Below are 13,809 nucleotides of genomic sequence, written 5' to 3'. Positions count from 1 at the left end.
CGCGAAGACGGTCGAGCTCGCTTTTTATTTTTAGTTTTGAAAATGTATTGAATTATTAGAACGACTTGTTCTCAAACTGAGACCTTGTCGATCTTATCCAATTTATTTATTAAATGTCTCACCAATCCATATTAATCCCAAGCGGGACCCTCCATGGATTAGTGGTTTTCGCAAAAGGAGGGTTCGTGGAGTCGCCACCAATGTTTTACTCAAAACATTGGAAAAAGGGATAAGGCAATTGATTTTATAAATCAACTTTGGCCATTACAACCAGAGTCGGGTAAGGGAGTCGGTTACGCGTGGGGAAGGTGTTAGCACCCCACAGCGCCCCTTTCGGGTTCCCTATGACAGATTATATTCTAAAATAACAGTATAAAATTACTAAATTACCCCTATTTATTATAAGCGATTATAAATTAACTATCTACATGATGACAGTTTAAATATGCACACAGAAAGCAGTAAAAGGAAGGATTTAAGAAGAAACCTCTTGAAGCGTGCTTTTATATATTGAGTAAAACTGGGAAGCTTTTTGGCGTTCCCTCGCTCTACAAGCTCGCTCGCTCCTTCCTAAAAACTTTTAACTATGGAAATCCGGAGGATTTCCCTTCGACTAGGTTCGATCCTCAAGCAAAATGGCTCGGGGCTCAAGAACTTTGTCGGATCAACTCTCCGAGTGATTTCTAGGGCAGAACACTGCTCAAAAATCCCAGAATACTCAAGGAGAGGGTTGAAACTATGTTCCAAAGTGTCGAATGACGTCCAATTGACGTCATATTTATAGGGAACAGGCCCAATACGGGCCCTGGAGCCAATACGGCCGTATTGAAATTTTTGAACTTCAATACGGCCGTATTGAGTTCAATACGGCCGTATTGAAATTCAGAAATTTCAATACGGCCGTATTGAGTTCACTGCGGCTGTATTGAAGCTTCAATATGGCCGTATTGATTTCAGTACGGCCGTATTGAAGTTTCAGAAACTTCAATACGGCCGTATTGAGTTCACTGCGGCCGTATTGAAGCTTCAATACGGCCGTATTAAGTTCAGTACGGCCGTATTGGGCTTCATTCCCTCCACTTTCTTATTTTGAGCTATTCTAAGACCTCTAGACCTACAGAGAACCCTCCTAGGGCCTTCCAGGAGTCCTTCTGGCTGATCTTCCTTCAGTCTTCGAGAGTCTTCAAGCTTTATTTCCGACCCGGACAATTTTAGGGGTCTACAGTGATGAGGCTTAGGCTTCAGTTGGGCATGCTTTGATAGGATATGTGATATCGGGACATAGCTAGGCTTAGTTTAGGATTTCATTATTGTATTTGTTTTGGAAAGACTTGTGTTTCATTTTTCTATAAGTTTCGCATTTGACCATGATTTAAGTTTACGAATTTGAATTCTTTACTCTTATGTTAATGGAACTATTGTTTTAATTCTATATTTTATTTATCCCAAGAATATGTTTTATAATTTTTCTATATTTATGTTGGTGTAAAGGGTGTCACAATCATAGGCTTTCTCCAAGTCTATCTTAATGGCTAGTAATCCCTTATTCCCCTTGTGGCAGTTAATATGATGGAGAAACTCTTAGGCAATGATAGAGTGATCCAGAGTGCCCCGTCCAGGGAGGAAACTGCTCTATAAGGGGCTGATGAGGTCCTGAAGTAAGTGACGGAGGTGGTTGATCAATACCTTGCTCATAATTTTGTAGCTAACACTACATAAACTTATAAGACATAATTCCTTCCAACATGTAGGATTGCTAGTTTTAGGATCAACGTGATGAGAGTGTCAAGTAGTTTAGAGTCCCCTTTTTCATGTTGAAATGCCTCATTCACCATTTGCCATAAATAAGTGCCCATAATGTGCCAGAACTGTTTAAAAAAGAATGGTTGAAAACCATCAGGTCCAAGGGCCTTAAATGATTTCATTGCCATTACTGCTTTGAGCACTTCATCCAAGGAAATAGGTTCTAATAATGTTCGAATAGCTGGGCTATCAAGCTGGGAAAACTGATCCAGCAATAATGAGGAAGGTTGTTGTTGATCATCAGCTGAAAAGAGAGACACATAAAAGCATTGTGTTTCCCTTCGAAGAATAGTAGGGTCAATGCTCCATGATCCATCCTCAAGGAATAAGCCATGTATCTTATTCCTATTCCTACAGATCAAGGTTTGCGCATGAAAGAACTTCGTATTCCTATCACCCAATTTTACTCATTTTTCAAGAGATTTTTGGAACCAAAAAAACTCTTATTAGACGAAAACATCATTGTATTGTTGTTGGAGATCCCTTTCTAGTTTGATGGAAGCCTCAGTAGCATGCAACTCCAGGCTATGTTGAATTCCTTGAAGACGCTTTTGAATACTATGCTTCCTCTGTTTGATGTTACTGAACACTTATTTAGTGAAATAGATAGAATCATCCATTACATTTTTCAGACTTTCAGCAACCCTAGGTGAACCTTTGGACCATGCAATAGAAACAACATTAGAATAGTGTTTATGCGTAGTCCACACTACTTGAAATCGAAAAGGACGATACCCTTTGGGTTCTAGAAGGCTCCCACAACGCAACAACAATGGTGAATGATCAGAATAAGCACAATGAAGATTTTCAACATAAGCTTCCAGGAAGAGGAGGTGCGAAGAGTCGTCACAAAGGGCCCTGTCAAGCTTCTTGGCAGTTCGAGTGTGAGTGTGGCCTCTATACCAGGTATATTTGTATCCCGAAGAACCCATGTCTACTAAATGACAAGCTTCCATCATATCAAGAAGGCAATAAGCACGTCTTAATGAAAAAGAGCCGCCACGGACCTCATTGAGTGATAGGACTTCATTAAAGTCACCAATCAAGAGCCATGGTGTGGAAATACGAATGAAAATCTCACGTAAATATGACCAGAATTCCCTATTGTGGAGTAATGGACTTGCATATATCGCAGTGCAAACAAAGGATGACAGGCCTTTGCGAATTGTAACAGAGACTGCCTGATAAAAGCATTCCAAAGGTTCAACTTGAAAAGTACAAAGACACTTAACAATAATCCAAATGCCGCTAGCATGCCCCTGGGCTTCAGTCACCCAACATAACTCGTACCCCATGCGAGTCCAGAATGTTTTAGCTGTAGAAAAATTACAATGTGTTTCAACTAGGATGACAATGTCAGGTTGAAACCCATGAAAGCTCCTTTGTGCATCGTCTACCCTTAGCGTTGACAACACCACAAATGTTCCAAGCCAGGATATTTATATTAGCTAAAGTATTCATTATGACGTAGAAGGGAGTAAGTGAGTAGCCTAGATTAGGCCACCATAATATCTGGCCCATGGACGACATTACAGTTAGAATTGTAATATTCTAAAATTTCCATGTAATATTATAATTTTTTTTAAAATAATGCACATATATGTATATATTTCTTTTAAATTTTAGTTACCTTATTGAAAATAAATATAAATGTTTATTTTGATACATTAGGATTTTTTTTAGTTGAACTAATCATAATTGAACAAATTAAATATTATCATTCAATTATTTTTATAATTTTCTAGAATAAACATTTTGATTATTATATATATATATATATATATATATATATATATATATATCCATCTATATGCATATTCTAAATTTTTTCAAAATTTTTAGTGATTTCAAAAGAGAAAACAAAAAGAATCCACTACAATAAATGCATGGATAACTCAACAGTTCAGAAACCTTATCTCAATTGATTCTATATTATCCATAAGAAACCAAAAGAAGCTAATGGTAGCGAAACTAAGATAATTGGAACCAATTTACCATTAGATAGCAACTAAGTAATCATTACCTCTCATACTATAAATAGGCTTCATATGCAGTAAAATTGCGGAAGAAAAAACAGAAGAGAAGGAAGAGAATAGAGAAAGAGAGAAGGAGAGAAAAGTGAGTATAAAGAAGATAATAAAATTTTTACGCAATCAACTCTTGATAAGTCTACATTCTAAGGTAAGGGGGAGGAGAACTTTATCTTTTAAAAAAATTTTATGCTACTATGTTTATTTATTTATGTTATATTTTGTGTATATTTACTTAGTGAGGTGTCCCTAACCTCATTTATTTGCTTAATATATGATATTTTTTTACTCTTAATAATTAATAAGGAGTCCCTAGTTTATGTTGTTTAATCATTTTATAATGATTATCACTATCATTTACTTGATTAGTACTTTTTAATATATTCCATTTACGTAATCTATATTTTATTAAATTCTAAATAATGAAAGAAAAAAAAACTCAATTTCTTTAACTTGATTATTTTTACATTAAATTTAACTATGATATAATTTTGTTAAAATATCATAAGTTTATCTTGTTTTATACATTATAAAGATAAATGCTATTTTATGGCCATAAGGAATGAAGTTTGAATTAATTTGTAGTTGAAGGTTTAACCTTGGGGATTTAAATAAGTAAGTACTTAAGGAAAAATATCCTTTTGTTGATGGAATCATGCCTAGGAAGGCAAGGGGTGACACCTTGAAGGATCCTAGAAGAATGGGCTAGACATGAAGGTTTGGGCCAATCAAGGCCCAATGGGCCCAATAGGCTTTGAAGGCCCAAGTTGAGCTTTACATGGGCCTTATCTTGTTATAGTCATTTCCTTATGTTTTGTACCTATCATGTTAGTATAAGGTTTCATATATTTTGGTCTTGTATTATGGACCTTAGTTTAGGATTTTTGGGATTTTAGGCTTATTGGACCTAGTTTTGGGCTTCATGGGCCTTTGGGCTTTTGATACCCAATATTGGGCTCATTTTCATTCTTGTAATTTTTCCTTTCCATTGTATTTGCTTAGCCATTGTATTTAGGCCATTAGACTAGGCATTTATAGGGAAGACATATTAGGCATGGATGATTAAGATGTTAAATACATTTAAGAGTCATCTGGGTTGCATTTGAGTCACATGTTTTGTGCCAAGGGTGGTTGCCCCTAAATGCATCCTAAATGTAATTAAGCATCTAGAAGGGGACGGCCACATGGGTGACATGATTTGTACGTGCCATTTGAATTCAAATTTCAAAATTTGAATTCAAAATTGGCGCCAACATGTGCATTTGAATGTGGTGCCAATTCCATTGCTTCTGTGACCTATATATGCATCCTTCCTTCCAAATTGTAAAAAATTTTGAATCATAAGAGAATTTCTGAAAATTATTCAGCCTTATTCTCTCTCAAAGGTCACCGAATTGCTTCACCCTAATTCTAGGAAAACCTATCTTTCCTACACTTGAAAGTGAGCAATCTCTTGTTTCTTATGCTTGGATGCTTCCATCCATAGCTTAGGGACGTCTCTTCCTTGCATCTATCTCATTCCTTGCTTCACTTCAATCGGATCCAAGCTCAAGAAGGGAGATCCATGTGTTCGGTGAAGGTCCAAGAAGAAACTTCAATCATCTTCTCCAACCTTACACCATCATTTGTGGTTGATATTATTATGCTCATTTATCCTGACTAGTCACTACTAAAATAATTCAAATTTTATTATAACAATGAAAATTTAATTATGCATTTACTGTTGATTATAGATAATTCTGCACTTTATTTAATTATTTATGTTTATTTGATAATTGTTCTCACTCCTTATTTTTGTCTATGTAAAATTAAATATATCACAAAATAGATGGATCTACCGGCTATTCCAGGTCCTTTTACAGTAGTTATCACTGCAATTTTTCCTGGGGGTAATTGGAGTGTAGATGTTGTCTCCAACTCAGTCACATTCCAAGGCATAGGATTGTCTTTGTTCGTTTTCTTTCCCAATAAAAAAAATACCACTATTATAGATGGACCCATTATAGTGACTTTCTTTTTACCACCGACAAATCATGTCAATCCTATTGTAAACTTATTTCCACCACCAATGTAAATACTATTGTAGTAGTAGTAGAAAAAAAATAGTATGTAAGGCATGTACTCTAAATATTATTAGACAATATGTAATGTAAATATTGAAATAATAATGTAAAATATAAGTATTTTATAGTTACGTATGTTATCGCAAATATTTTAAGGTCATTATAAGTTAGTTATGTGTATGTGAGTTTGATATTTTTTTTATTTATTATTATGTATAATATTATTAACAATTTACTTGTATTCTCAATCTATAAATATATATAATTTATATACATATATATGTATAAAATTAGGGTTAATATTTATACTATTAGACATTACAAGAATCAGGGATACCTTTGCGCTCATCTGGAGTGTCAACATCATCTAACTTCATTGAATACCGATTACCTCAAATGTGTGTTAGAGCATGCATTGTTTTCCCCCATCTAACATGACCTGGACCACGTCATCATGCATGACTTGAGTAGAGGAGAAAGTTGATGATTTTTGAGCGAGTAAAGGAGGCCCAACAGCTGACGTCATTTGTTTAGGTAAAGTAGGCCTAGTAGAAAGTGGACTTGAATCCAACGAGGAAACTTTTTTTCTTGTTTCCCTTGTTGTGTAGAAGTTTGACGAGTGGACCTCATTAAAGTGGTGGGGTCGATCTTCTTAATGAATCCACGTGATGAGGTTTGTTTAATCCCACATGAAGAGGTATATTTGGTGGCTACGTGCATGGGTGTAGCTTTAGGGTTATTAGTGGCGCTCAAACCCGTGCTAGATCGAAAAGTGAAGCCTTTGTTCAGGTTTGAGTTATATTGAAGAAAATCTTTGGAGGATTTATGAAGATCTGATTTCTTTTTCCTCCTAACAACCAGCCAATCACCATGAGCGGATATAGCAAACTTATCTTCATTTGTGGCAGAGATATCGCATGAGATAGATTTTGCATTATCTCTAGAGACATAATCTTGGAGTAGCAACCTCGCTTGTTGGAGTTGGCCCTTGTTCCTACATCATCTTCAACGAGAAGTTTAGATTAACATGACCATAGCAGCCGTAATTAGAACATAGTAAATGTACGCCTTCATATTCAATGTTATACCACTTTTCGTTCAAATTAAACTTACCCACAATAAGGGTATTCAAATCAACCTCCACGCAAACGCGTGTAAATCTACCGCGGAGTGGAATGTAGTAAGTTATTTTAGAATGCCCGAAAGCCCAGTATGGGTGATTTAGTAGCCCAGAACGGGCCATTTTTGGATGGAGTATGGGTCGTTCTGGATGGAGAACGGGTTGTTCTGGATGAGTCCCAGAACGGGCCATTCTGCATGAGATTTTTGCACATGATGATCCTCTAGATCACAAATGTCTTCTACTTCTCCTCAGTTTTTGGCCATTTTGAGCCAATTTTCAGGTAAGGGAAGCTAGAATGTTTGTTGTTTAGGTTGCATGTGAGTTAGAAACTCAATTGATGCATGAAAGTCGAGGATCCATGGTTGGATCGGAGAATTCGCTCATTTTTCGGGGGTTTGGGAAAAATGGGGTTTTTGGTGATTTTGATGCATCTGATGGGTGCATGTGAGATTTTAGTTTATTTTTGAGTTGTATGGAGCCTATGTATTGTGTTTTGTGTTTGCATGTGGCTGGATTTGTTGGTTTGGATGAGAGTTTTAAAACTCTCTGACTGGGATTAGGTCGACGCGCTCAGGCTGCGCAGGGTGTGAACATGTTTATTTGTGATAGTTGAAATGATGCTTCGGCATGTTTTAAGTTGAAGTTTTAGACCATGTATGATGTATGATGCATTATTGCATGTGATGCCTTATGGCATGTGTATGATTGTTGATCATGATGGTGGGTAGACCGTGTATGATGTATGATGCATTATTGCATGTGATGTCTTATGGCATGTGTATGATTGTTGATCATGATGGTGGGTAGACCATGTATGATGTGTGATGCATAATTGCATGTGATGCCTTATGATGGTGTAGGTTGGAGAAGTGGATGATCTTTCTTCCCTTAGCCTCCACCAAACACTAGGATCTCCTTCTTGAGTTGAATTTCGATTGAAGAAGAGATGATGATGAACTTAGATGAAGAAGAAGTAGTTCCTAAAACTACGGACAGAAGTATCCAAGCTCAAGAACCAAAGGATTGCTCACTCTCAAGTTTAGGAAAGGAAGAATTTCCTAGAACTAAGGCTAAGCAACTCGATGACTTTTGGGAGAGAATTAGGTTGAAGAAAAATCAGAATTCTCATATATGCAAAAGTGATTACAAGAAGAAAGGAGTCAATCATATATAGTGATGGAGAAGACTAGGAGAAGTGAAGTAAGGCCTCCTCCTTGAATCCGCCAATGCTAGGATGTTCTTCAAAGGAGATTAGAAACCGTGATGAAGAACACTTGAAGACAATAGAAACTCGGATCTAGGTTTCCTAAGCTATGGAGGGAAGTATCCAAGCTCAAGAAGCAATGGATTACTCACTTCAAAGAGAAGAAGAAGATGAACTCCTAAGGTTTTGAGGTGAGTAATCTTGGTGACTTTGAAGGGGAGAAACTCGGCCAAAGGCTCTCAAATTTCTATTCAATATTCAAAAGTTAGTACAATAGATGAGAGGAGGGAAACATATAGCATCCGAATTTGAGGAGAACACTTGGCGCCACATGATTGGTCACATGTTGGCGCCAAGATTTGAATTCAAATTCAAATTTGAATTCAAACCTTGTGTCACATGCTCATGACCGGTCATGTAAAGCTAAATGAGAGATTAGGTTGAATTTAGAGTGAATTTAGGGTTGCATTTCGGTGTCACACTTGTGCAACCAAGGTGGTGCCAAAAGTGTGACCTAAATGCAACTTAAATTCATCCTAAATTTGACCTAATTTGTCCTAATTCAAATGAACTATTAAACCTCCTTAAACCCTAAACTAATGACCAAAATACAATGGTCTAATGAATACAATCAATAGGAAATATTACAAGGAAAATAATGAGCCCAATATTGGGTACCAAAAGCCCAAAGGCCCATGAAACCCAAAACTAGGCCCAACTAGCCTAAACCCTAATCTATGGTCAAAATACAAGACCAACATGAAAATAGATTCCTAAACTAAGAAAGTACAATTAAACATGGTGTATAATCAATTAAGCCCAAGTAAGAAGCACCCTAGGCCCACCAAGCCCATTGGGCCCACTAAGCTCTGAAGCAGTCAAATCTTCAAGTAACCTCCTGGCCATAGCTCTAGTGGTTGGGCCTTTAGCCCATGCTCTTCCATCATATAGGCTCGGTTATGAAATAAAATGGCGCCAAGGTTCAAGCACCACATGTGGCGCCAAGATTTGAATTCAAATCTCCACTCCCATGTGCATTGTTGTGAATATAGGTGCTATCATGCATCTCAATTTGATTTAGTAAGCATTTAGGGTTGATTTGGAGATGCACATGGTCAGCCACAAGTGGCGTCATCCATGTGACCAAAATTCAACTTAAATGCTTTCTAAATTAAATCTAGTTTAGCCTAATGAACCTATTTAATAATCCTATTCTGATGGCCTAAATACAATGGCCAATCAAATATAATGGAAATAGAAAATTACAAGAATGAAAATGAGCCCAATATTGGGTATCAAAAACCCAAAAGCCCATGAAGCCCAAAAACTAGGCCCACTAAGCCTAAAGCCCAAAATCCTAAACTAGGGTCCATAATACAAGACCAAAACAAAATGAATTCCTACATTACTATCATGCAATAAAGAGGTGGTCATTCATGTAAAGCCCAAGTGAATAGCACCCTAGGCCCACCAAGCCCATTGGGCTCAGTAAGCTCTGAAGCAGTCAAATCTTCAAGTAGTCTTCTAACCATAGCTCTAGTGGTTGGACCCTTGGTCCATGCTCTTCCATCATCCCCTCCCTCTTGAGAAGGATTCATCCTCGAATCTAAAGACTCATCATCATCATCACTAGCACCTACAAAAGGTTTCAAATCACTCACATTAAAAGTAGGGCTAACACCATAGTCAGAGGGTAAAACAAGCCTATAAGCGTTATCATTGATACGCTGTAAGACATGAAAGGGTCCATCTCCTCGGGGACTTAGTTTTGACTTCCTTTGTTGTGGAAAATGTTCTTTTCTAAGATAAATCCAAACACAATCACCTTCCTCGAAGATCATTGTTCTTTTGCCTTTATTATTGGACTGAGCATATTTCTCATTTTGCATTTGTATATGATTTTTAATCCTTTCATGCAATTTTCGAACAAAATAAGCCCTTGAAGTACCTTCCTTATGTATAAAATGATTAACATTAGGAAGAGGTATCAAGTCTAATGAAGTCAAAGGATTAAATCCATACACAGCCTTAAAAGGAGAAATATTGGTAGTCTTGTGGACTACCCTATTATAGGCAAACTCTATGTGGGGTAAATACTCATCCCAAGATTTGTGATTACCCTTCAAGACTCCTCTAAGCATAGTGGATAGAGACCTATTAACTGCCTTAGTTTGACCACCAGTTTAAGGATGGCAAGTAGTATAAAATAGGAGTTTAGTTCCTTGTCTTGACCACAAGACACGCCAAAAATGACTTAGGAACTTGGTATCTCTATAAGATAATATGGACTTAGGAAGCCCATGAAGTTTAACCACATCTCTAAAGAATAGTTTTGCAATGTTGCTTCCATCATCTACTTTGTGGCATGGAATAAAATGGGCCATTTTACTAAAGCGGTCCACCGCCACAAAAATAGAATCCATGCCCCTTTAGGTCCTAGGTAAACCTAGCACAAAATCCATGCTAATATTCACCCAAGGGGATTAAGCAACAGGCAAAGGTGTAAACAAGCCAAACACCTAAGGCGATGCCTTTGGACATCTTTTCGCATATGGGGCCAAGAAATTTTTTTTAAGCAAGCTAAGAGTTTTATCAACTCCAAAGTGCCTCATAAAGCCACCTTCATGGCACTCTTTTATCAAAAGTTTCCTTATGGAACCTTGGGGTATGCACAACTTTCCTTCTTTATACAAATACCCCTCAGCCATATAGAAACCATTGAAAGCTTTTTGTTGGCATTTTTCATAAATATCACCAAAATCAAGATCTTTCTCATACAATTCCCTAATATTATTAAATCCAAGAATTTAAGTGCCTAAAGACACAAGTAAAGTATGTCTTCTTGACAAAGCATCAGCTACAACATTAGCTTTGCCCTTCTTGAATTTAATAATATATGGAAATTTTTCAAGAAACTCTAACCATTTGGCATGCCTTTTATTTAACTTACCTTGACCTCCTAAATACTTGAGTGACTCATGGTCACTATGGAATACAAACTCCTTGGACACTAGATAGTGTTCCCAAGTTTGTAAAGCTCTAATCAATGCATACAACTCTTTGTCATAGATTGGGTAACTGAGGGAGGCACCTTTTAGTTTTTCACAAAAATATGCAATAGGATGTCCTCCTTGCAATAACACAGCTCCTATACCAATTCCAGATGCATCACACTCTAGCTCAAAAGTCTTTTCAAAATTTAGAAGAGCTAGTATGAGTGCATTTGTGAGTTGGTCTTTTAAGAGTTGAAATGCATGATCATGCTTATTGGTCCACTCAAAAGGTACATCTTTTATTACATGTTCATTCAAAGGTGACGCAATAGTAGAGAAGTTAGGCACAAATCTTCTATAAAAAATTGCAAGCCCATGAAAACTCCTAACTTCACTAATATTATTTGGTTTTGGCCACTCTTGAATAGCCTTGATTTTCTCGGGATCCACTCGAACCCCTTCTTTACTAACAATGAATCTTAGGAAAACCACATGGTCCACACAAAAATTACATTTTTCAACATTTGCAAACAAGTGGTTTTGCCTAAGAATCATCAAAACTTCTCTAAGATGTCCTACATGATCATCTTCAGACCTACTATAGATTAAGATATCATCAAAATAAACTACCACAAATTTTCCTATACACTCTCTCAAGACATGATTGTCGCAACCCGAAAATTTTTGATCTTGCGACTATGGTTTAGGAACTTGGAACGGCCCGTTCCAAATTGGGAATGACCCGTTCCAATTTTGGAACGACCCGTTCCAGTCTTCTAAAACCAGCTTGTTTGGGATTTTGGGCCTTCTAATGTCCTGTCTTGTTGTTTGCATGCTTTGGGAGCTCCTTCCCTCCATAACAGAGGTCCATTTCCTTGTTTGTATGCCCCCGGATGAAATTGGGTGTCTACAGCTGCCCCTCTTTACTTGTCCTTTGGAATAGTAATGTGTTGCTTTTCCAAAGGCAAGTAAAAACGTAGACATTTTGTTCGGGTCTTCTCTCCGTCTTTTTATGCTGGGGCTTCTACGTTGCTTCTTTTGGATAGGTGTATTTGCTTGTATCCTTGACCTTTAGAGTAGCTGAGTGTTGGGTTGCGTACTCTATTGGGTAACAAGGGTGACAAACTATACACCTGATCTTCAGTCTTCGAGTAGATGCTCCATGCCATGGATCTAATTTTTTCTCTTGCGATAGTGAGGTGGAGATCCGGGTCTTCACTCTTGTTTTGACATTAGATGCCTCCACATTGTTTCCTTCGGGTAGACGGTGTTCCCTAAATCCTTGCCCCTTGGAGCAACTGAGTGTTGGGTTGTATGCTCTGTTGGGTGTCAAGGATGGTAAACCGAAACATCTAGGCTTCAAGACCCATGTGAATGCCCAATGTCGCTTTCTGTGTCTGAATCTTCTTCTTTACTTCAATAGTGTAGATGCCCCCTACATCATTTCCTTCAGGTAGATTGATGGAAGAGCATGGGCTAAAGGCCCAACCGCTAGAGCTATGGCTAGGAGGTTACTTGAAGATTTGACTGCTTCAGAGCTTAGTGGGCCCAATGGGCTTGGTGGGCCTAGGGTGCTTCTCACTTGGGCCTTGATTGATTGAACACCATGTTTAAATGTATTTTCTTAGTATAGGAATTTACTTTGTTGTTGGTCTTGTATTTTGACCATAGATTAGGGTTTAGGTGTCTTGGGCTTAATTTTGGGCTTCTTGGGCTTTGGGCTTTTGGTACCCAATATTGGGCTCATTTTCATTCTTGTAATTTTTCCTTTCCATTGTATTCTTTAGACCATTGTATTTTGGTCATTAGATTAGGATTTAAGGAGGATTAGTAGTTCATTTGAATTAGGACAAATTAGGTTAAATTTAGGATGGATTTAAGTTGCATTTAGGTCACACTCTTGGCACCACCTTGGCTGCACAAGTGTGACACCGAAATGCAACCCTAAATACATACTAAATTCAATCTAATTTGCATTTAGCTCTTCATGACCGGTTATGCACATGTGACACATGTCGCCACCGGCCCAAACGGGCCTCGGCGGTCGCGAAGACGGTCGAGCTCGCTTTTATTTTAGTTTTGAAAATGTATTGGATTATTAGAACGACTTGTTCTCAAACTGAGACCTTGTCGATCTTATCCAATTTATTTATTAAATGTCTCACCAATCCATGTTAATCCCAAGCGGGACCCTCCATGGATTAGTGGTTTTCGCAAAAGGAGGGTTCTTTGGAGTCGCCACCAATGTTTTACTCAAAACATTGGAAAAAGGGATAAGGCAATTGATTTTATAAATCAACTTTGGCCATTACAACCAGAGTTGGGTAAGGGAGTCGGTTACGCGTGGGAAAGGTGTTAGCACCCCACAGCGCCCCTTTCGGGTTCCCTATGACAGATTATTTCTAAAATAACAGTGTAAAATTACTAAATTACCCCTATTTATTCTAAGCAATTATAAATTAACTATCTACATGATGACAGTTTAAATATGCACACAGAAAGCAGTAAAAGGAAGGACTTTAAGAAGAAACCTTTGAAGCGTGCTTTTATATATTTCGTAAAACTGGGAAGCTTTTTGGCGTTCCCTCGCTCT

General features: G+C 37.5%; 1 protein-coding gene across 1 annotated transcript; it reads right to left on the bottom strand.

The window, feature by feature from the left end:
- Window positions 1-1,721: 1,721 nt before the first annotated feature.
- On the bottom strand, window positions 1,722-3,098 carry LOC145957296 (uncharacterized). The gene is made up of 2 exons (XM_083073524.1): window positions 2,539-3,098; window positions 1,722-2,154 (listed from the first exon to the last, which is right to left on the bottom strand). The coding sequence occupies exons 1-2, from the start codon at window positions 3,096-3,098 to the stop codon at window positions 1,722-1,724; spliced, it is 993 nt and encodes a 330-aa protein (XP_082929650.1).
- Window positions 3,099-13,809: the final 10,711 nt, after the last annotated feature.

This window comes from Cajanus cajan, chromosome 4 (assembly GCF_000230855.2).
Source record: "Cajanus cajan strain Asha chromosome 4, NIPB_CcT2T_4, whole genome shotgun sequence".
Lineage (NCBI taxonomy): Eukaryota > Viridiplantae > Streptophyta > Magnoliopsida > Fabales > Fabaceae > Cajanus > Cajanus cajan.
Note: the sequence above shows the minus strand (reverse complement) of the source record. Positions and strands in the feature narration are given on the sequence as shown.

Bases quoted from the DNA above. Each gene is read 5' to 3' on its own strand.
- LOC145957296 (XM_083073524.1), bottom strand. From the start codon at position 3,098: ATGGGGTACGAGTTATGTTGGGTGACTGAAGCCCAGGGGCATGCTAGC. The intron at 2,155-2,538 runs GTATCGTCCTTT...CTTGATCTGTAG, and splicing joins AGCCTTCTAGAACCCAAAGG to GAATAGGAATAAGATACATG.